At 45.2% G+C, this 21,681-nt stretch overlaps 1 protein-coding gene across 1 annotated transcript in view; it reads left to right on the forward strand.

Moving 5' to 3' along the window:
- The first annotated feature begins 1,494 nt into the window (after nt 1–1,494).
- LOC147610699 (uncharacterized) overlaps nt 1,495–21,681 on the forward strand; it is a 148,183-nt gene continuing 127,996 nt past the window's right edge. The window contains exons 1-4 of the mRNA XM_086785084.1: nt 1,495–1,711; nt 1,989–2,465; nt 2,569–2,958; nt 3,083–3,409. Of these exons, the coding sequence (XP_086641210.1) occupies nt 1,639–1,711; nt 1,989–2,465; nt 2,569–2,958; nt 3,083–3,409 (1,267 nt within the window). The 5' untranslated portion in view covers nt 1,495–1,638. The remainder of the gene's footprint in view (nt 1,712–1,988; nt 2,466–2,568; nt 2,959–3,082; nt 3,410–21,681) is intronic.

A 21,681-nucleotide genomic window follows, 5' to 3' on the forward strand; every position in this document is an offset into this window, starting at 1 on the left:
ACACTAATAAAGATGGAGGCTATATGCATTGGGTGCACAATGTAATGAAGGTAGATCTCAAAATCGATGATCTAAACATGATGAAACACGTCTATATATACTATGCTAAGGTGGTTGCAAGATAGGTTGGCCCTTGACTTGAGAAATGCTAAGCTAGGAAGGCTCATAGCAAGTCAACATGACCATATTCGATTAAGGAGGATAGTTAACACTAATAAAGATTAACAAACACACAAAATAAGAATAGACAACAGTCTTGAGAGTACATTATTATATAGCTCTTATGGAGTCCTAATCCATAAGCTACATGCACCCTTGTGCCATCCATGTGTCAATAAATGCTCACACTCCATGTCCCACCTTGTGCTTTCCATGTACTATTTTTTTAACCATTGACTTCACCTTTACAAGTAACCATACAAATCAACCTTTTAGTTAGGACCCTTAGTCTTTCTTCTTCCTTTTTAATGTGCATGCTCTCCCCCTTGCTCTACTCATGGTGTATCCTCACACATTGCTATTTCAAAACTCCCTGGTGAGGGTCTATCACCTAACATGCTTCATTGGACCTACACTTCTAGTTATATGCTAGAGTGCTTCATGTTAACTTGCCCTATGGGCTACAATGTTGGCTTTGACTTGACACTTCACACACAGGAGAATGGGGTTACAACTAGAGGTGAGAATCCATGTAACGCTTGACAGAGATGCTGAAGTTGTCACCTTGTTGCTTCTTTTGTAAGAAGAACGGGCACCACATAGATGCTACACATTTGTCATTGCTACATTTAGCATGGAGTGTAAGCTCTGTTGCGACGTGTGTAAGCTCTGCTAGTCACAAACAACTGGTGTGTAAGCTTTGCCAGTTACAACAATTGGTGTGTAAGCTCTGCGAGTTGCTGGTGTGTTCTGTGCTACGATCGATGGGATTGTGGCAGTTTAAAGAATAACCTGCTCCAAACCATAGACATGAGCAACAGGACACATTACCTTGATTAAGGTTAAGCCCTAATATTCATTTGCTTGTGTGTAAAGTGCCACATGTTAGGGACTGTTCATATGCAGGGATAAATAGCACTAACGTCTTTAGAGCTTGTTGGGCCACTTCTGCACTCCGTTACTTGCTTGTAGCACTACTTTAATGGCTGTCGTTTTGCTGCATTGATTGTAGGAATTTCTTTGCTCATGGAGAATCGTTGAACAAGTGATGTTGCTTCTCTCTAAAAACCCTAATCACCTCTTAGAGAGGCAAATAGTACACTAAAATTCTATGTAGTGTTTTTATCATAAACAATAACTATACTTCAAAGGGAGGGCGAAAGCCACGATATCATAGAACAATAACTATTGTTGTTATCATAAGTATAGTTATTGTTTTTATCATAAACAATAACTATACTTCAGAGGGAGGGCGAAAGCCACGATATCATAGCGTGTGAAGAAACCCTTAAATAACGAGAAACGGCCTCCGTTTCACGTGAAGGTTGAACAAAGTCCACTGCGGTGCTGGGACTACTAGCTCTCTCAAGCTTGTTCAAACTCCCAACTTCTTTTTTCCCGTGTATATACACACACATAGAAACGAACAGGCACAAGTTTGTGTTTGGGACCCTAGCTATTGCAAAACCCTAGCTGCACATGAGGAGGTCTTTCTTCGCTCGTCTCTTGGCTGTCTCTGCAGCTTTCTGGACCTCTGTGTTCTCGCAGCATGGTGAGCTCACCTTCCTACGCGGTTCTGGAAATTAGGGTTTCAAAGGTTTTTTGGGTTGTCAGCACTGTGTTAAATCAGGATTTCTAAAGTTTTTAATGCTTGATGGCTTCAGATGAGTAGGACCTTGTTCACATAGACGTCATGCATGCATTAGGGTTTCTGCAGTGTCGAGCATTAACTAGGATTTTTCTATCTTTTAAGCAGAGTTGAAGACTGTGTAACAAACATAAAGTCAGTTTTTAAAAAGTTTTTCTGTGTTTTTTCGCTGGGTTCATAGCATTGGCGGCCGATGATTTGTGGGATGTCAGCACTGTATGCTCCGACGTAGCCTGGCCTGATGTCAAATATGAAGACGGTGTTCACTATGGCAATTTTATGGTTGGCATGCCATACCAGGTCCAAGCAACCGCGAAGTATATAGGGTGTGAATCCAATGCATGCCGCAATATGTTTAGTGGTAGCCTCTGCAGCATAGGGAAATGTCCGGCTTGCAGGATGTACAATGGCCCAAGCAGCACCTTTGGCATGCTTGCCCAATACAGCAACAAGTCACAGGGCCAGTTCAATAACAGCTGGATTCAGTACTCTTTCAAGAATCTGCTACCAGAGGTCTATGATTATGGGATTTTTGGGGGTATCTTCACATTCACAGGGGAGGTCAAGCCGAGCATTGCTAATGGGGACGGTCTCAATCTTTGGGTTACAGCAGGGGATGGTCTGTTACCAAATTCTTTGGTTGCACGCATTGAAGCAGGTAAGACTGGATAAATGTTGCTTGCACTGTTGCACATTTCCTTTTTATCCACTTCATTTTTCCTACCCCAGAAGAGTAAAAGGAAGTTTTACCCCAAATGCAGGGTCTCTTGATGCTTCCCATTGCAGAGGTGAATGGGTCTCAAAGCAACAAATAACCATTCAAAGCATTGCCAAGTTCCGAGTGCTGCTACAGGATGCGTTTGGAAATATTATATCTGCCAAAACAGCCTCCGATAGGGAGTACTCAAAGCTTTTGGTGGCAAAAATTGTCGGTAGCCCAACAGATGAAAAACCTCGGTACTTTGAGAACTTCACCATGGCTTGTGGTGTAAAATGTGGTGGTGGGTGGTGTTCTGAAACCTGTGATGGATGGTTGACAATAGAATGGAAACCTTTGACAGTTCTCGGAGACCAGTGGTTATGGGTTGCCGTTGCAGGCTCTCCACCTATTCCTATCAAAGGATCCCCCTTCTATTACAAACTCTTACCAGGTGAGAAACATCATCAACTGTTGTATGCACTGTATTGGTGTGTCTAGTGTCATGGTTACCACTAGCTTTGTCATGCAAAACTTGATTCAAACTGATAGTATGATCTTGCTTGCTTAGCATGCAGCACCCACTGATGTGTCACTTTGTACGGGAGTTTGGGCCACCTCAACCAACTCGTTCTACGTTGGGCAGCAGGCGGCCTTTGACATCACAAAAAGGGATATCTACAATGAGCTTCAGATGTCACCAATATTTCCCTTCACGATCAGCATTGTGGATGCAAATGGAAAGCCCCCTTTGAATGTCAATATAACCGTTTCTCAGAAAAGTAACTATGGCTTTATGCAATCTGCGCGTTTCACACAAGAAAAGGCTGGCAGTTATCTTTTACAAGTGAGCAATGGGACTGAGTCTATCAAAGGGTCACCATTCAAGTTTTGGATCCTTCCAGGTTAGCCATGAAACAATATATCACACACGCACATACATTATATATGTATATACGGGGAGAGAGAGAGAGAGAGAGAGAGAGAGAGAGAGAGAGAGAGAGAGAGAGAGAGAACTATTAACTTCTAAAAAAGACCAAAGGCTCTATGAGAAAAAAAGTGTTACAATATATCCATGAATCAAACTGATACAATGAATGTGACATGCAGAAGCTCTGGTAGTCTTCTTTGAGCCGTAAGTATTGCATAGGAACTCTTGATGCAAGAACAATCCACATAGACAGAGAATAGAGAGAGTGTGAGAGAGGCTCACCTACAACTCTGCGACTCTGCTCGCCTCCTGCTCGCCTCCTGCAACCCTGCTCATGTGTGACTTTGCTCGCTTGTTCGCTTGTGATTCTGCTCGCCTGCGTCTCTATGATCTGCACCCCTGTTCAACGTGCGACTTGATTGCCTCCTCATCTACGACTTGCGACCTGCTCTCTGCATCTTCCATCTTATTTCTTGTGACCCGTTCGTTTGCTTCCTGTGCTTTGTGTCTGCTTATTGTAACCAGTCGATTTCTGCCTTTTGTTTCTCCTCTCTGTACATCACCTTCTCAGAGAGTGTGTGTGTGTGTGTGTGAGAGAGTGAGTGAGAGAGAGAGAGAGAGAGAGAGTGAGAGAGAGAGAGAGTGAGAGAGAGAGAGAGAGAGAGGGTGTCCTAAATACCAAAAAACAACTTTCCATCAGAGACACAGACCGTGTGCAGTGTGTGGTGCTGAATTAGGGTTTTCAGGTGCTGAATTAGGGTTTGAGATAACGGGTTTTCTTTGCGTTTGTACATGGATTTGGATGACCCAGCTGCTGCTATTGGTGGCATGGCTGCCAATAGCCTTAACATGGATCTTATTGAGGAGGTGATCGAGAAGGATGTGGGTTATGCTTCAGATGCCTCGGAGCAACAAAAACGTCAAAGGCTTGATGTTGATGCAAGCTACACTCCGGTGAATGTTGGAGAGAACGCAGAGGAAAGTTCTTAGGTACCTTCTCCGGAGTTTGCACATTTGCTGCAGATCACTGGTGAGCTTCTGCAAGAATATGTGAAGGCAAATAGCGGGCAAATGGCTGCAGTAGATAATGGTGGTGTGGCTGATGTATGCATGGAGACTCCTTTGTTGCTACAACAGCTAGCAGATTTTCATGATCGTGTCGCTATCTTCTTCTTTACTGGGCGTATTCTGTTGTTGCCTCGTCTTAGAGCATGGTTGGGCCGCTTTGTGTCGTCTGAGGCACTTGAGGAGATTTATGATGGTCCGAGAGGCTTTTATGAAATACTTTTTCGCACTTCGGAAGCCCGTAGGGCAGTCTTGGAGCAGGTGTGCCACTCTTTTTGGATGGGCAGTTGGTTCATGTGGTTCTATGGAAGCCTATGGCAGAGTACCAAGATATGTTGCGCCAGGCTTGTACAGTTTGGGTTGAAGGGTTTGCTGGCCACTGTTTCAAATGTGGTGAGATGGGCCACTTTGTCTCCGAATGTCCTAAGAAAGAACAAGTTGTTGCTACCAAGGATATCGTTGATGGGCAGTTGCCCGTGGAAGATGAGCATGATGCTCCTTTACATGATGCCCAGCACATGGATGTACATGTGGGTGTTCAGAATGAGGTTGAGCAGCCATGGGTGGAAGTACGTGGTAAAAAGACACGATTTGTTGCCCCGCGGGGGGATTTCTTAGATGCTGTTTGGCGGGGGCCTTTGCGTACTCATCAGGGGCCCTTACATACATATGCTCGTCGCCCTTTGGGTTCAGGTGCCCAGCAAAAACAGACCAGGATTGAGAGGCCGGGAGGCCAACTTTCTCAGGGTACAGGGGCTCTTGGAGTGGATAGAGTAGAACGCTATCCTATTAGAAGTTGCCTAACAAAAGAAGCACAACAACAATTGCCTCTTGTGTTTGGTTCGAAGGGTGAGGTCATCTCGCCACGGGATGGTCATTACCCTTCGGCACGTGCTCGGGAACTCCAAGGGCAGTCTGAGATCACAAATACCATGTCTAAAAATGCAATGCTTCAAAAGGTTCATGATTTGGCAGATTGTCCTGGGCCTAGTACACGGCCTTGTTGATTCCTTTTCTGGGAAGGCTTATGAAAATTGTACAATGGAATGTAAAGGGTATTTCTTCGCGCCAAAAGCAGTTCAGGCTTTGGCGTACAACTTTTTGTCATGGTTGGGATGTTTTGTGTGCAGTTGAACATAAGCAGCTTAAGTTGGCTGGCAAAGCCTATGTATTTAAGGGGTTTCATGTTTTCTACAGCGGACATCCTGCTTCGTAGTCAGGTGTTATGTTTGCTGTTCGTTTGCAGTTTCAGCCTTCTCTTGTGATTCAAGATGTTCATGGAAGATTTCTAGTGATACAGATTGTTTGGGATGATACGCCTTTATGGTTGTTTAGGGGTGTATGCTCCAAATAATACTCGTGCACGCCGTTTGCTGTGGAATGACTTGTGTGCTCTTTCAATCTCTCATCCTGGCTTTGTGATGGGAGACTTTAATATGTGTATCTCCAGGGAGCAAGCCACGTCGCCCCATTCTGTAATGGATGGCTCGGAGAGAATGGCGTGGGAAGCTTTTGCAGCAAGGTCGCTAAAACAAGACATGTGGTCTTAGTTGCATCCAGATGAAAGGGGTTACACTTGTGCCTCACAACAGTTTCGGGGCACTTATGCTAGATTGGATAGGATGTATATTTTACATCAAGATCTCTTTTTGCCAGAGGTTCTTACTATGATGGTTGATCAGCAGAGCAGGTTTTGTCGGATCATTGGCCGCTTGTGTTTGAAATGGTCTATCATCCTGTGGATGCATATAAAGGCTTGTTGGGACGCTTGCCTTTGCGCTTAAATCACACTTTTTTGGAGCATGAAGTTTTTGATGTTTATATGCGTCAGTTGATACGACATTTCTCCACAAGAGTGTCCATGGCTGATTATCATGCTTGGCCAGTGTTCCTTACCAACACTCGGAAATTAGCGCGGCATTATGGTCTTGCTAATGCCTCTATACAAAAATAGCATGTGGCTCTTCTTGAGTCGCTTTTAAAGGGCTTGCAGGCGTTCATGTTTACTGACTCTATGGATTGTGAAGTTGTGGATGCCATAGAATGGCTGAAAAAGGAGCTATCTAGGGTGCAGGAAGCACAATATGTTCGCTTTAAACTACTTGCACGTCTTGATGCTTTGCGGGATGCTAGCTGTCAATCTCATTGCTTCTATGATAAGTTGCATCAAAAACATATGCGTGAGAATATTGTTAGGCTGATGGATGCCCAAGGCAACCTTGTTACTCAACCTTCTGAGGTTATTCAGCATTGCATCAGGTTTTATGAAGACTTGCTTGCCCCTCGAGAGGATGTCTCGCCGGCTGTCCTGGCTGCAAGGGAGTCATTATTTGCTGAAGTACGATATCAAGTTGACCTTGATGTGGCGGTTCAGCTTGATGCTCCTGTTACTCAAGGGGAAGTGGAAGCTGTTCTCTCCAAACTTCCCATGGGAAAGAGCCCTGGTTGGGATGGTTTGACAAATGAGTTTTTCCGAAAATATGCTGATCAGCTTGCAGAGCCTTTGACGCTTATTTGTCAAAGGGTTTGGGATGAGGGATATATGCCTGCCGATTGGAAGTTGGGCATACTTCGTTTGTTGCCCAAAGTCCCTTCACCTACTTCTTTGGCTCAATGGCGCCCGATCTCACTTATGGGTATTATGTATAAAATCTTTACAAAGATTTTTGCCAATCGCTTGCAGAAGGTGCTTTCTACTCTTATTCATCCATATCAATATGGATTTTTGCATGGCAGGAATATTTTGCATAATATTCTTAATGTTCAAATTGGAGTGGATTATGCCAAGGCAAAGAAGCAAGAGATTGTGATGGTGCAGCTGGATCTTGAAAAAGCTTTTGATCATGTCAGCTGGTCTTTCCTTTCTCAGTTAATGACAGCCATGGGCTTTGGTCCCAAAATGGCTAATTTGGTGCATTTACTTGGCTCTGGTTCTATCACGCAGATTATGCTCAATGGAGGACTTTCGGATGGTATTTCTCTCACCCGTTCTCTCCGGCAGGATTGTCCTCTTAGCCCTCTTTTCTTTGCCATTGCCACTGATCCTATGTTATCTCGCCTAGATGCTATGGCATCGCATGGTGAAGTGGTTGGTTTGCATCTCCCTCATGGCAAGCAATTGGTTGCCCAAGCCCTTGCGGATGACACTTTTATGTTTCTCAGGGCCAAAAAAGCCAATATAGATCGAGCAATGGAAGCTTGGAATAATTTTGCATTGGCTTCTGGGCTGAAAATAAATTCAACAAAATCAGCCCTCATTGTATGCACGGAATTTGATCTTGAGGCATTAGGGTGGCAAGGCCGTGTGGTGCATACAGGAGACATTGTTCGTCATCTTGGGTATCCGGTGGATGTGGATGTGGACCCCCAAGCGCTTCTGGCTTGGATTTCTACTCGGATCTCGGATAAATTTGTGTATTGGAAAGCGCAAGGGTGGCCTATGCACGTGAGGGTTAAGGTAGCTCAGGTTATTATGCTTAGCATGATTTCCTATTTTTTGCCTTTGCTACCTTGGACGCACAAATCTCTTCTCCGTTTGGTTGCTCCCATTCGGTTTATGCTGTGGAAGAGGCAAGGAAATATTATGGGTCAAACATGGATAGCTTGGAATCACATTACGACGCCCAAAAGAATGGGTGGGGCTGCTTTACTAGATGTCCGCTTGCATATGGTGGCGCGTAGGTGGGCGCTTTTTCAGGATATGTGTTTGCAGGAGCAGCCTTGGGTATTCATGGCTCGTGACTTGATTGAGTTGGAGGGATTGTCACATGGACGGACACATGTGCAGGCTTCATGGTGGGACATTGTGAATGCGGCTCATCCTGTCCGTATTCGCTCATCTCACATTTTATCGCATATTCTCCTTTCTTGGCATGAAGTTCTACTATTGGCTCGGTAGGATCCTGGTCATGAAAGACTTTTTTTGAACTCTTTGCAGTTCGAAACATTTGTGGAGTCGTGTGTCATTGTTTGGCCAGACAGAGATGCTTCACGCATACGACTCAACCGCATGGTCAGGTTAGGCTTGGTTAGAATCCGAGATGCTGTGATACCTGGTCGTGACAGGCCATATTCGTTTCGTCATATTCGGCAGCACTTTAGGGTTCCTCGGACATTTCAGCCACTATGGGTTGACATCATGCATGCAGTTGAGCCTTTTACTCCATTGCCTCGGCCATCTACAGATCAGCCTTGGCTTGATTGGGCACTATGTAAATCTGGTGACTTGATATCACTTTCAGCTAACCAGGTCTATCATAAGCTCATATCAGAGAAAGATTGGGTTTCAGCCAAGGCCAATAAGGTGTGGGGATTGCACAAGTCTAAATCATGGTGGCAGAAAACTATTATGCGTGGTTGGCAGTCTAAACTCCCTTACCAAGGTAAGGTTTTCATTTGGAGAATGTTGGTGGGAGGGTTACCTACACGGGATCAGCTCAGCCGTCGTAAAATTACATTGGCCTCTTGCTTCTTCTGCACGACATGCATTGAAACAGTTATGCATCTGTTCATGAGTTGTCCAGTGGCTCATCAGATTTGGTCTTTTGTCTCTCGCGTTTGGGAGGCAGTAGAGAGGTCTACTGTTTCGGCTCATTAGTGGATATTTGGGATTTGTCCTCAAGTCATTACTTCGGACAGTCACCTTGTGATATTCCATTTCCTTAGATGGACAGGACTTTGGCATATTTGGACTACACGGAATGGGTTCATCTTTGATTCCTTGTCTGGAATACATGGGCACATTCTACGTATCCGCGGTTTGCTGCTTTGGCAATTTTCTTCTCTTCTCTCAGCTCAGCTACTGGATGCAGATGTTATTTCGTTATGGTCTACGGCGGCTCGGCTGGCTCATCTTTGATGCTTTTATCTGGGATGCTTATTTGGCTAGGAGGCTTTCTTATTAGTGTGCAGGTTTGCATGGTCATGATCCTTTAGAGGATCTTTTGTGGGGGTTTTTTTGGGGCTATAGGTTCTGTGTGAGCCATGTGGCTGATGTACATTTTTTACATATAATATAAAACACCATTTCACGAAAAAAAAGAATAGAGAGAGTGAGATGGCCGTGTATTCAGTATATTCATATGGTATAGAAAAGTACAATGTTCTATGGCCTTTGGCCTTCCAAAAGGATAATCAAAACCTTATCTATGACCTAACTCCGCAAACAAGGGGAGTGAGATGTCTAACTGGCCGACAGCATGGACATGAATAAATCTATAGACTGCCGCTCCATCAGATAAATGCTAAACTATTGGCCGATAGGGTCCTGATCCACATATCATTCGTCTGACAGCTGCTGCTACTGCTCAAATCCTGATGTTTTATCTGCTGCAAATCAGGGATTAGCTTGGGATTAGGCATGTCCATGTGCATGCACATGACAATGATATAATGTGATGGGATCAGTGCGGACTCTCGGCATTAGTGCATAGAGCCTCCATGTCAAAAAGAGAGAGAGAGAGAGAGAGAGAGAGAGAGAGAGAGAGAGAGAGAGCAAAAAACTCTTATGCGTGGTTGGCAGACTAAACTCCCTTACCAAGGTAAGGTTTTCATTTGGAGGCTGTTGGTGGGAGGGTTACCTACACGGGATCAGCTCAGCCGTCGTAAAATTACATTGGCCTCTTGCTTCTTCAGCACGACATGCACTGAAACAGTTATGCATCTGTTCATGAGTTGTCCAGTGGCCCGTCAGATTTGGTCTTTTGTTTCTCGCGTTTGGGAGGCAGTAGAGAGGTCTACTGTTTCGGCTCATCAGTGGATATTTGGGATTTGTCCTCAAGTCATTACTTCGGACAGTCACCTCGTGATATTCCATTTCCTTAGATGGATAGGACTTTGGCATATTTGGACTACACGGAATGGGTTCATCTTTGATTCCTTGTCTGGAATACATGGGCACATTCTACGTATCCGCGGTTTGCTGCTTTGGCAGTTTTCTTCTCTTCTCTCAGCTCAGCTACTGGATGCAGATGTTATTTCGTTATGGTCTACGGCGGCTCGGCTGGCTCATCTTTGATGCTTTTATCTGGGATGCTTATTTGGCTAGGAGGCTTTCTTATTAGTGTACAGGTTTGCATGGTCATAACCCTTTAGAGGATCTTTTGTGGGGGGGTTTTTGGGCCATAGGTTCTGTGTGAGCCATGTGGCTGATGTACATTTTTACATATAATATAAAACACCATTTCACGAAAAAAAAAAAAAAAGAGAGATAGAGAAGTGAAGCAAACAGAGAATGGCTCGCGATAGAGAGAGATCTGTTTTAGGGTTTCGAATTGCTGTTTTAGGGTTTCGAATTGCTCTCTTACTACTGTTTTGGGTTTTCAAACTGGTAGTTTTTGCCGTTTTAGGGTTTTAGGCTGCTGTTTTAGGGTTTTGAACTGCTGTTTTAGAGTTTTGGGTTGCTGTTTTTAGGGTTTCAAACTACTGTTTTAGGATTTTGGGCTGCTGTTTTAGGGTTTTGTACTGCTGTTTTAGGGTTTTGGGCTGCTGTTTTAGGGTTTTGTACAGCTTTATTAGACTTTCAACACAAAGAGAGCGAGCGAGAAATAGGAGAAAGTGGAGAGATGTCGACTCTCAATGAAGATTTCATTCCTAGACAATGATTGCTTTGAGTCCTGACATTGACAAAGGCGAGACAGAGGATGAACTTGAGCTAGGCCTTTCTAAGAGGCCTAAATGTTTTTTATGTGACAATAAAGATGAGGCTATGGTTGTGGTAGCAACCCCAGAGACAAATATGTCCTTGTTGGTGGGTAATGGGTCGATGCATAGGTGGATTGGGATTACTTGTTGTATTTCACGAATTCCCTTCTTTAGGAATATGTGGAACATAATCAATCAAAGGCAGTGGATATCCCTGAAAAGGATGTTTTGGAAGTGTCAATGGACACGCCCTGTGTTTTGTAGGTCTTGTTGGCAGCCTTCCATAATGAGGCTGCAATTTCTTTTTCACAGGGCGCTTGCCGCCAATGCACATGATCCGTCAGTGGTTGACTTCCCTTCTGCAGTTTGATGTGTTAGATGAAATTTTTGATGGATAGAGGGGGTTTTTTGAAATTATGTTTAAAAAGCGTGAAGCTCGGCAATTGGTGCTTCAGAAAGTGCCTTTGTTTTTTGAGGGCCAGTTGGTGCATGCTGTCCCATGGAGAACCTTGACTTGAGTTTTAGGAAATTCTTAAGCAGGAATGTCCCATCTAGGTGGAGGTGGAGAATTGTCCTACTATATATTGGCCTCTACTACATGAGGCAATGCAATCTTTGGGAAAAGTCTTGGTTCCGCCCTGTTCTAGGTCCAACAATTGGAATAGATTATGTATGTTATGGAATACCACTCGTCCCCGTCCTCCATGGTTGTGCCTTTAGTCACCAGGAATGAGGTGTATGCATTTCACGCTCCATTGGGGAGCTTTTGCTGGACACTGTTTTCAATGTGTTCAATTGGGGCATTTCATGGCTGAGTGCAAGCTCAATGACAAAGATCAGGGGATGCGTGTTGAGGTGGAGTCTTAGGTGGGAAAGGAGGCTTCTTATATGGTTGTGGAGGACACAGACAATACTTCTGATGTACAACATGTTGATGTACACTAGGTTGAGGATAGAGGAAAACAAGTAGTTCAAGAGGAGGCTCCTTGGAAAGATGTGGTTAGTCGTAAAGGCAAAAATATGGATTAGTCATCTGGCCAAGGGGAAATCCGGAATTTGCATAATCTTCCTATTACTTATGGTCGCATGGCTACTTCACGTTAGGGTGGTGCTCATTCTCGAGACCATCAGCCTTTTGTCCAGGGACGTGGATCTCTTTCTATGCAATATAATTTGCGCCCTCGATCTACCAAGGTTAATGATCCTTCTTCTCCTCTGGCTTTTGATAGACAAGGCTGTGTTGTCACCCCTTGGTATACGAGTGAAAGAGGTAAACAATGGAATCAGCCCTCTGCATCTGGTCAACCATCTTCTGAGGTTTTGCAAAATGCTTTTGCAGTTTTGGGTGATTATATGGGTGATGTATGTGCAGCATTGGTTGCTAATGACTTTGTTTCTTGTCTTTATGAAGCTGGTTCATGGGAATGTGAGGGGGATTTCCTCCCATAAGAAGTAGTATGTCTTGTGGCAAACATTGTTGTCTAACCAATGGGATGTTCTTTGTGCAGATGAGCACAAACAACATAGTCAGGTGGGTGTTGGCTTTATACATAGATGTTTTCATGTTTTCTTCAATGGACACACTTCCACCCAGTCAGAGGTGATGATGATTGTCCATGATCATTTTCAGCCTTCTATTGTGCATCAAGATGTACATAGTAGATTTATGGTTATGGAGATCACTTATGAAGAACAGCTTCTTTGGTTGGTTGGTGTGTATGCTCCCCATACAGTAGGGGCTCGTTATCCTCTTTGGCGGGATCTGCAACAATGTTTGAGGTTAGGAAACCCAGGTTTTCTCATGGGGGATTTTAATATCTGCTCTTCTATTGATCAAGCTAATTTGCCTCACTCTATAATGGATAATCCGGAAAGTTGGGTTTGGGACTCTTTTATGTCTCTAGTCCTTAAACATGACATTTGGTTCTAGCTGCATCCTTATGATTCTAGCTTTACTTTTCGGTCTCGCCAGTATCTTGGTACTTGGAGTAGGCTCAAGATACTTGGAGTAGGCTGGATAGAATGTATGTTATGCACGATGATTTCTTTTTCCCTGAGATATTGAAAGTGGCTGTGGAGAGGCAGCATGTTCTTTTGGATCATTTCCCAGTGGTCTTGAACATAATGCATCAGCCTGTGGATGTTTATAAAACTTTGCTTGGGAGGTTGCCTTTGCACTTTAGTCATAGCTTTCTTGATCATGAGGTCTTTCATGGATACATGCTGCAATTGATTGATAATTTTTAGCTATGTTTTATACAGCAGGGAATGTCAGCCTGGGATTGCTTTTTGTCTAATGTTCAACACCCTGCTCGTCAGTATGGTATTCATCAGGCCTTGAAAAGGAGGCAAGAGCTGACACTGCTGCAATCTTTATTGGGGGCCTTGCAATCTTAGGCAACTATATCACCGATGAATGATAGAGTGGATACTGTTGTTACTTGGCTCTCTCGTAGAGTTGCTGAATAGGAGGCAAGTTATAGGAGGTCTAAGTTATCTGCCTGGTTGGAGGCCCTTAAGGATAATAATTGTCAGACACAAATTTTATGCACAGTTGCATCCCTCTTATGCTAGAGAGAATATTGTGAGGCTTGAAAATTCATTCGGAGAGATGATTTCAAAGCCTCATAGCATCATTGATTTTTGTGTTTAGTTTTACTAGGAGCTTTTGGGCACTCTTGAGGTTCTATCTAATGATGTTCATCAAGCACGCGCTAGTATTCTAGCATTGGTGAAACATCAAGTGCCTTTGGACTCGGCCAACATTTTAGATGCAGATATTACAGAGCAGGAGGTTGGTTTTGTGCTTGCTCATTGCCCAAAGACGAGCCCAGGTTGGGATGGCATTACTAATGAATTGTTTTCCAAGTATGCGGATTAGTTGAAGGGTCCATTGACATCCATTTGTCAAGAGATCTGGCAATTTGGAGCTATGTTTGATTCTTGGAAATTGGGGATGATTCGGTTGTTGCCAAAGGTGCCTTCTCCCTTTGCTTTAAAACATTGGTGGCCTATCTCTTTGATGGGTTGTATGTATAAGGTTCTTTGTAAAGTCTTGGCAAATAGATTGCACAAGTTTTTGCTGGACTTGATACATCGTGCGCAGTATGGGTTTATAAAGGGGCGCAATATCTTGCATAATATCCTTAACGTTCAAATAGGCATTGATTATGCAAGGAAAACAAAGCAGGAGATGGTGATGGTTTAGCTGGATTTGGAGAAAGCCTTTGATCATCTCACCTGGTCTTTCCTTGCTGAATTGATGCATTCTATGGGTTTTGGGCCACGTATATCTCATTTGATCTACACTCTCAGCCATGGATCTCACTCTCGGATTATGATGAATGGTGGAGTTACGTCCCTAGTGTCCCTTACTCTCTCTCTGCGGCGGCAAGGATGTCTATTGAGCCCTTTGCTTTTTGCTTTGCCATGCTTACTTTGCTTACTTAGTTGGCTTAGGAGGGGGAGGTGGTTGGGCTAACTTTGCCTTCGGGTCAAAAATTGGGGTCAAGCACTATGGCTGATGATTCATTTATGTTTCTTAAAGCCAACAAAGGCAACATTGAGAAGGCAATGGCAGCTTGGTCTTTGTTTGCTAAAGCTTTTGAGTTGCATATAAATACCCAAAAGTCAGCCCTTCTTACTTGCACAGAGAGAGATTTACTGGAGCTTGGTTGGCAGGGTCGCGTGGGACCATTGTACGTCACTTGGGCTATCCTATCGGGGTGGATGTCACCAACAAACAACTTTTAGAATGGATCTCAGGCCGTATTGGTGATAAGTTTGTGTACTGGAAGTCTCAGGCATGGCCGTTTCACACCCGGCTGAAAGTGGCACAGGTCATTATGCTATCTATTCTTTCTTATTTCTTGCCCTTACTTCCTTGGTCTCTCGAAAGGCTTTGACAACTCTCACCCAGCCGCTTTGATTCATGTTGTGGAAAAAGAAAGGCAATAATCCAGGGTTGACTTGGGTTTCATGGAAGCATATTACCACCCCAAAGAGATTGGGAGGGGCAGCTTGTTGGATGTTTGGGTACACCTTCTTGCCCGTAGGTGGACTTTACTTCAGGCTGTGTGTTGATTCCCAGCCATGGATAGACGCGATTGTTGCATTTTTGGAGGATGTGGGTATTGTGCATGGGAGGGCTCGGATTGTTGCATCTTGGTGGGATGTTCTAAATGCTTCACAATCTGTGCGTGTATCTGCTTCTCCTTTGCTGGATCATTTGGTTAAATCATGGTAGGAGGTGTTATGGTTCACGTTTTGGAGACCTCCAGATTCTTGTCGAGATGAGAACTCCCTACTTGTAGAGGTGTTGGCCACCTCTCGTGTGTTTACTTGGCCAGAGAAGAATAATTGTAGACGGCAATCATATGGCAAGATTGGGTGTTGTGAGGATGTCTGATACTTTGTTGCTTGGGCAGCTGCGAATGTTATCATTCCGCCATGCTTGTCATAGATTTTGTGCGCCCGAGGTTACAACTGTATTTGGTTGCAGTTGTAGCAACAAGTGCAGTCTGTGGGCGCCTTCCTAGGATGGATTCTTCTCATGCATGGGATGATTGGGTGTTGGGTCGCCAGTCGTGTGATCCTCTCCTACTACTGAGCATTTGTAGGCAGCTACCTCGTCCCAGTTTCTCCTTGACCTTGCAGATCTAGGGGCCCTTCTCACCCCCTTGCAAATTCTGGACATCCTTTATGGACCCCTACCACACATCGATGGATAGATCCCTCTCCACACTCACACCCTTGTATCCTCTACACTCACTTTATATCCACGATGATGAGGATGATGATCCATACATATCTACATTTACCTAGGGATTAGTGTTAGTTTTTTATATTATGTTGTCTTTTTTTTCCATGATGAGATTGCATGGACTCATTGTACACCTTTTGTCCCATAGACCAGTTTGGTCTTTTGCAAGATGTTAATATATCTTCTTCTTCTCTCTCTTTGACATATGTACTCCCCTACTCTCTCTCCTAGCATTCGGCTATCTAGTAACACGCTTTACGTAGTTGCACTAGAAAATCCTTACACTAGGAAATGCATATGATTCCTCCAGATGCATGTCTCCCATATAATTCTCACAAAAGTAAGAGGCGATTGCGGCTCCCCTAGGCTCAACCAATGTCTTACTCCTCGATTATAAAGGTGACAACCTCTACACATTCCGACTACCATTCCTACATCCTAATTATCTAATTCCCAGTTTATCCCAAGTCTCTAAGTTCTTGAAACAACTTTGGTGTCGTTTAGAAAGCACTTGTATGCTCGGGTCTATCCTGTTGTCTGAATATGCAGCGGAGATGAAGACAAGATCTGAAAACACAAGAGCGAGTGCACTGCAGAAAAACACAGCAATAGAGAGGGAGAGAGAGAGGCATGTAACTGTGCTATATACACAAGGAAGTCCCGAAATACTGAATACAAACTGTGTGGGGGCAAGGGTCCATTTTATATGGCCCCTGATGACCAGTCGGCTAGTAGAAAACCAGTTGACAGCCCTCTAGATGTCCACGATCTGCTCAGCCCTCCAGTCGACCAGCTTCTGTCAGTCGTCCAGCACACAGATCAAGTCGGTCAGCTACAGAGGACACCTTGGGGGCAACAGAATCAGTCGGCCATCATCTAGATGAGCCAACAGCCACAGGACAGCCTTCCACACCAGAACAAAATAGGGAAGATGACTGCTAACACCCCCTCTCAGCTCTTGGATGTGGAACCAACCCCAATGAGTTGGAGTGCTGCCGGAAGATAGCCTAAGGTGGAGACTTTGTGAAGAGGTCCGCCGCATTGTCCTCCATCGAACAGAACTCTAGCAAGATGTCATCAGCAACAATCTTTTCACGAACAAAGTGCCTTTGGATGACCTGGGGGTCCACAGCAAGATGTCATCAACAACAATCTTTTCACGAACAAAGTGCCTCTGGATGACCTCGGGGTCCACCAGTGGAAACCCAATCCCGCCAAGTAACCTCTGCCAACTGCACCACCTCGCAAGCAGCACCGCAAGCAGCCCAGTACTCTGCCTCTGTCGTCGACAAGGCAATAGTTGGCTACCTCTTACCGCTCCATGAAACTGCTCCTGAGCCAAGGGAAAAACTGTAGCCTGATGTCAAGGTCCTCGTGTCTGGCTCTCCTCCCCAATCTGAGTCACTCCAACCATGGAGTCTGACTCCATCCATCAATTCCCCTCCAGTGTAAAAGAGTCTAAGATCCTTTGCATGCTGCAAAAACCACAAGATACGCAATCCTGCCTCCCAAAGAGTCCTCTGCAAACATGAGCTCAACAGCCTCATCAGAAAGCTCCCGTCCAAACTGGTATTCAGCAACCAGGTCAATGAACCATTCTGCTTCCGAGTCAAGGAGGCATCATACTGCTCACAAGGATCAATTGTTACGGTGGGATGCCAAGTCTTGGAAACCTGCTGAAGACCACTCAAGGCCTTTGAAAACCTGTGAACCACCCCCTCTGAATCCGGAACCATAAAGCCTGGAGAATGTGCAACATCCACCTTCTTTTGCAAGTAATCAACTATCACCTGCCCATAGTCACCAGAAACGTTTCAGGGTTTTTGACGTTTCGGGGTTTTTGGGGTTTCGGGACAAAACGTTTCGGCCTTCGGCTAAGAAATGCCAAGGTTTCGGTTTTTATTCTATATAATTTTGCATTGCTAAAGTTCGAAACAACAGGAACTTTTAACATTTTAAAAAACTTTTTTTTTAATAAACCAAAAAAATTAGGGGTTTTTGAAACGTTTCTTGCGTTTTGGGGTTTCTCACTCCAGAAATGCGTTTTCATGTGACTATGCACCTGCTTGGCCTTCCAATAGGTCCCCGTGGAAAGAACTTCTTCATCTACAGAAGTTTCTTTGTCCCAAAAACTACGAGACATCAAAGCATAGGTTACCCATAAAGTTTCCTCTGACTGACACACAAGAACTACCAACATCTGTACTGGAAAGTTCCTGCCAATTGCTACCATCAAACTGGCAAGCCATCCACCATCTGGTTCGGGAAAGCCTGCACCTGCAGCGTATCCACACTTAAGTGGCCATTACCAGATTGCCACTCATCACAAAACTGAGGACCTGGGAGAGAGAGTGCTGAAAGTTTGTAAACTCCATTCTCCACTCCGCCTTCCCAAACTACTTGGCCTGTTGCTTTGTCTCGAAGAGCAACAAAATACTTATCAAACTCCACCCGTATGCCAGTCTTGCAGACCTGATGCACTGACAATAGATGAAAACCAAGTGACGGAACATACAACACCTGGGAGGAATGCTTCCCCCCTCTGCCATCGGGAACTATCTCCATCCTGCCCTCACTATGAACTGGGATAGTGGATGTATCCTCAATGAGGATGTGACCAGAATACCTGCAAAGATCCTGTAAAGCCATGCGGGAAGGAGTCATGTGCCTGGAAGCACCACTGTCTAGAATCCACTCCCGAGTATCCATAGTGGAGAGTCCTCCAACCTCCTCCCTGCACGAAGAAAATGAAACACCGGTGTCCATAACCTCCAAGTGCACAAAAGATGGATCTTCACGGTTTCTGCTGAGGATTCTGCACCCTTCTCGGTGCTCCGCTTGGGACACTGCCTCCAATAGTGGCCTTTCTCGCCACAATCATTACAGGTCCTCTGTGCCTTTAGTTTCTCTCGGTCTGAGTCGGGCTTCTTCTGAGAAGACTTCTCCGGTGAAGCCTTCCCTTTGCCCTTGTTATTACGGCCTTTCGATCTTTGGCCAGTTAAGGCCTCAGAACCTCCGCCCTATGGAGGGTTCGTGAATCTTTCCTCTTGGTCCAAGACCATGGGCACAAGCTCCTCCCATGTGATGGTGCTGAGCCTGCCACTGGTAATCAACGAAGAGTAAAAGGCTGAGGACTGAGAGGACAAATGTGACAACAACGTTATGGCCATATCCTCCGACGATATCTCTTTCCCAGCCTGGAGAACTTCCTGCTGAAGAGTCTGCAGCTTGTTGATGTGCTCCCGCATCGTCGACGACTTTGCAGGATTCATCACCCGCATCTGAACTTCTAAGGAGATCCTCTTCATGGGCGATACCCTGTTGTAGAGAGAAGCCAAATGCTACCATATACCTCTGGCCAGCGTCATATGCTTGATATGATTGATTACTTGTGGTGTGCAATTGAGGAAAATGAAAGAGCGGACTCTGGCATTGACACGTTCCCATAACTGTGCCTGTGCCTCACGTTCCTTCCGAATCGAGGGTAACTCCCCTTCCTCTAACTCCGGCCGTGGACCCCAACAACAATGAAATCAGCAAGGTCAAAAGACTCCAAAACAGATTCCATCATTACCTTCCATATGCCGTAGTCGTTCCCGTCCAACTGACGGTCCACTGGGAACGTGGGGAGTGTCGGGATCTTCACGTGCCTCTCAGCCATCTCAAGTAAATCTTCCATTGCGGGGGTGTAATTGAAAAGGGTGGGTGGGTGGGAAAAATGAAGAACTAAACTTGCAAGTGGCTGTCAAGCTAATCAGCCCGCCTTCCTCTTGCTTCTCCTCTTCCTGAACGGTCCAAAACAGTCCTCCAATCAGCAACAAAACAGCCCCCCTCTTGCTCACATAGTTCCCAAGATCTTTCAAGAGCCTAGAGCTCTGATACCATGTCAGAATATGCAGCGGAGATGAAGACAAGATCAGAAAACACAAGAGCAAGTGCATTGCAGAAAAACACAGCAATAGAGAGGGAGAGAGAGGCGTGTAACTCTGCTATATACACAAGGAAATCCTGAAATACCGAATACAAACTATGTGGGGGCAAGGGGCCATTTTATATGGCCCCTGATGACCAGTCGGCCAGTAGAAAACCAGCCGACAGCCTAGATAGATGTCCACGACCTGCTCAGCCCTCCAGTCGGCCAGCATACAGATCAAGTCGGCCAGTTATACAGAGGACAACCTGGGGGCAGTAGAATCAGTCGGCCATCATTTGGATGAGCCAACAGCCACATGACAGCCTCCCACACCAGAATAAAAAAGGGAAAAATATGGAGTGGAGAAAAATGAGAAAACACCTGAATTGGGCGGGCACACCCACAACAGAGGCCGTGGTGTAAATATACAGACAGGAGATGACTGCTAACAGCTGCCACCCGCTTTCCAGTGGTTTTATTCTTTATCTACTCCTACCAAATACATAGACTCAGACTAGACCACCCCCCCCCCCCAATCCCAATGGACCTAGCCTGCCACTTGACCACCATTGGGCATATGGAGCCGGTGTGAACTAATACCCCCGCGGTACGCACACACCCTCCAAAAAACAAGAAAAATAAGAGATCACGCATGCACTCCACGGCAAACATTTCTTTTCTTGAAACTTAACAATTTTCTTAATATAAGAATAGAAAGCTGCAAGTAATGGCCTCCCTGGGCACTATAAAACACTCCATAGCACATTAGCAACATAATTAAACCCTAGGGAAATCTTAATTGCTATTAAGAGAAAAAACATAATTTCACTTACAATACTCATAGCTCGACTTTGGGAGAGAGGAATGTGGTCTTCTAGCTCCGGAAACAGCTCCAAAAGTACATGAGAGTGGAGGGGGTAGTAGTAGGAGGCAATAGACAATAAGAGGGAAGATTTTTATGATAAAAAGCAACTCCAAGGGTCTAGGTAAGTAGGTGCATTTTTCAGCCATGAGGATAGAAAGAAAAGTTGCCAAATAGGCCAAATTCCAAAATCTCTTACAGTAGTCTATTCCAAAGAGGCTTCTCTCGGAAATCTAATATTTGTTCTAGCTCTACTTCAAATTCTTCCTGCTTAGGGATGATTACTTGAGCATCATCTATGTATGGGAGGGGTCAACCACATACCTCTTAAGGAGACTTACATAAAAACATTGTGAATCGAAAGATGAGGAGGCAACTGGATGGCAGTTACGGCTTTGGTCTGGATCTCTGCACCACAGATACTGACATGTCGAGAATAAACTTCTGGCAGCACGATCGGTCTAGAAACAAGGTGAGCTTGCGCTGCTGTTTCCTGCCCCCGCCTGCCCCTCTGCTGCCCCCGCCTACCCATCTGGTGCCCCCGTCTGCCCCTCTGCTGCCCTCGCCTGCCCATCTGCAGCCCCCACCTGCCCATCTGGTGCCCCCGCCTCTGCCTGCCCATCTGTTGCCCTTGCCTACCCCACTGCTGCCCTCGCCTGCCCCACCGCACCCCCCGCCTGCCCCATTGCTGCCCCCCGCCTGCCCCTCTGCTGCCCCTGCCTGCCCCACTGCTGCCCCCACTTGCCCCTTTGCTGCCCCAACAGCTCCCGCCCTTCTGCTCACGCCTCTGCCTCCCCTGCTTCTGCACCCGCCTCTATTTCAGCAGAGCAATTTTATTTGGATTCAAGTCGGCCGCCCACATTTTTTCAATTAGCTTTATGGCTTCTTCTGCTGTAACCAATCTTTCGTCACCCCCACTGGCCAGGAGAATCATCAATTTTTCACAAGACGAGCTCACCTCTCTTTAGTACGACATTGAACTTGAGGTCCAGACCACCCTTG

This window comes from Cibotium barometz, chromosome 48, assembly GCF_041138505.1.
Source record: "Cibotium barometz isolate CiBa-2024 chromosome 48, ASM4113850v1, whole genome shotgun sequence".
NCBI classification, from domain to species: domain Eukaryota; kingdom Viridiplantae; phylum Streptophyta; class Polypodiopsida; order Cyatheales; family Cibotiaceae; genus Cibotium; species Cibotium barometz.